At 41.7% G+C, this 1,704-nt stretch overlaps 1 protein-coding gene across 1 annotated transcript; it reads right to left on the bottom strand.

The window, feature by feature from the left end:
- On the bottom strand, positions 1-1,342 carry LOC5565619 (estradiol 17-beta-dehydrogenase 8). The gene is made up of 4 exons (XM_001649923.2): positions 1,226-1,342; positions 1,062-1,116; positions 284-901; positions 1-221 (listed from the first exon to the last, which is right to left on the bottom strand). Exons 1-4 carry the CDS (start codon positions 1,310-1,312, stop codon positions 139-141), a joined length of 843 nt encoding a protein of 280 aa, XP_001649973.1. The 5' UTR covers positions 1,313-1,342; the 3' UTR covers positions 1-138.
- Between the last annotated feature and the right edge of the window lie 362 nt (positions 1,343-1,704).

The following is a 1,704-nucleotide window of genomic DNA, read 5'->3' as shown; positions in this document are numbered from 1 at the left end:
AAAACATTCGCATATTTTGTTTATTTACAACGTAAAATAAATGCTTAACGTTTCTTCAAGAATACAGCTTTAAAAATGCTTAGATTTTTTTTATAAATTCTTCCTGAGACTTATTGCTTTCCAGCATTGGCATACCATTTATCCTCCAGTAACTTCAACCGATGTGCCGTTCATATAACTGCTTTTATCCGACGCCAGGAAGGCAATCACCTCAGCGATTTCTGGAAAGAAGAACTCGTATCAACTTCGTGTTAAACGTTTTGCAAATCTACCCATCACTTACCTTCAGGCTTTCCAAACCGTCGCAAAGCACACTGCATGATGACCATATCCTTGACCTTCTGCGGCAGCGTATCAGTCATGGGCGTTTGGATGAATCCGGGAACAACGGCGTTCACTCGAATATTGTAACGCCCGAACTCTCTGGCCACAACCTTGGTCATCGCTTCGACACCGGCTTTGCTGGGAGAATAGTTGGATTGGCCAATGTTTCCGTTGCGAGCCACAATTGACGACACATTCACCATCGAGCCGCTAACCTTGTGGTCTACCATGGCTTGGCCGAACTGTTTCAACATCAGCCACGTTCCTTTAAGGTTCACGTTGATGACGGCATCGAAGTCCGACTCAGGCATTTTCAACATGAAGTTATCCCTAGTAATACCCGCGGAGTTGACCACAATCATCGGAGGACGTTTGTACTTCTCGATGGTGGCTTCCAGAACCTTGGAAACACTGTCGCTGGAAGACACATCCATTTCGAAGGAACTGTTATCGCTTTGGCTATTCAAGTTTTGAATGGTCTCTTCCGCGGCCTTGCCATTGCGATCGACAGCAACTACGATGGCACCGTCGCGCGAGAGAAGTTTACTCGCAACTCGTCCGATACCAGATCCGGCACCTAAAACGCAGGATTGTTAAATTTAAATTCCAATGACACAGTTAACATGCGTTGAAATTGACCAATTTGCGCCAATCAGACATCCGACAATTGTTATCTGTATCACGCAGAATTTTACATAATACATTTCTCTTTTTCATTTGATCGACCTTGAACTTACCGGTGACCAACGCCAAACGTCCTGCCAATGGTCCACTCATGATGAATGTGGTCTCCTGGAAGATAATATTTGTTCAATAATAACTTTCCTCACACTTAGTCTCTAATTCAATTGATTAGAAGATGCAAATTTCAATTATTTGATCCAGTTAGTACCGCACGAACCTGTAACTCAAACCAGTTAAACAAGACTGCCGATGTGCTCTTACAAAGATACGCGCGGTTCATGCCATTTCGGGTTGTTCTATACATAGAAATAAAAGGCGAATCACAAAACTAAGTACCGTAATACGGTGGCAAATTAATCACTTGCACGAATTTGATCAGGTGAAAACTCAAAAGCATTTGCTTCCAAGGATACTGAATGTCTCATTGGAATCACAAGCATTTCATGTTTTTGGCTAATGATGATTTTAAACTATTTCATTTTAATAAGGTTAGTTTTTCATAAAAATAATCACTGTTGGAAAAGTCAGTGCTAAACAATCCGCTTAGGCTAAGCCTACATGCAAACTTTGATTGTTTGGACTGTTGTGTTAGCTTAAGTGTGAACTAGGGTCGGTGTTCCCTTAGTGGACAGTCCCCTATAGTCGCACTAGTGGCTTTTACGGCTGTTTTGCTATATATTTTTTCAAAACATTTTT

Source organism: Aedes aegypti, chromosome 2 (genome assembly GCF_002204515.2).
Source record: "Aedes aegypti strain LVP_AGWG chromosome 2, AaegL5.0 Primary Assembly, whole genome shotgun sequence".
Taxonomy (NCBI): domain Eukaryota; kingdom Metazoa; phylum Arthropoda; class Insecta; order Diptera; family Culicidae; genus Aedes; species Aedes aegypti.
This window is presented reverse-complemented; position numbering and strand designations above follow the sequence as displayed.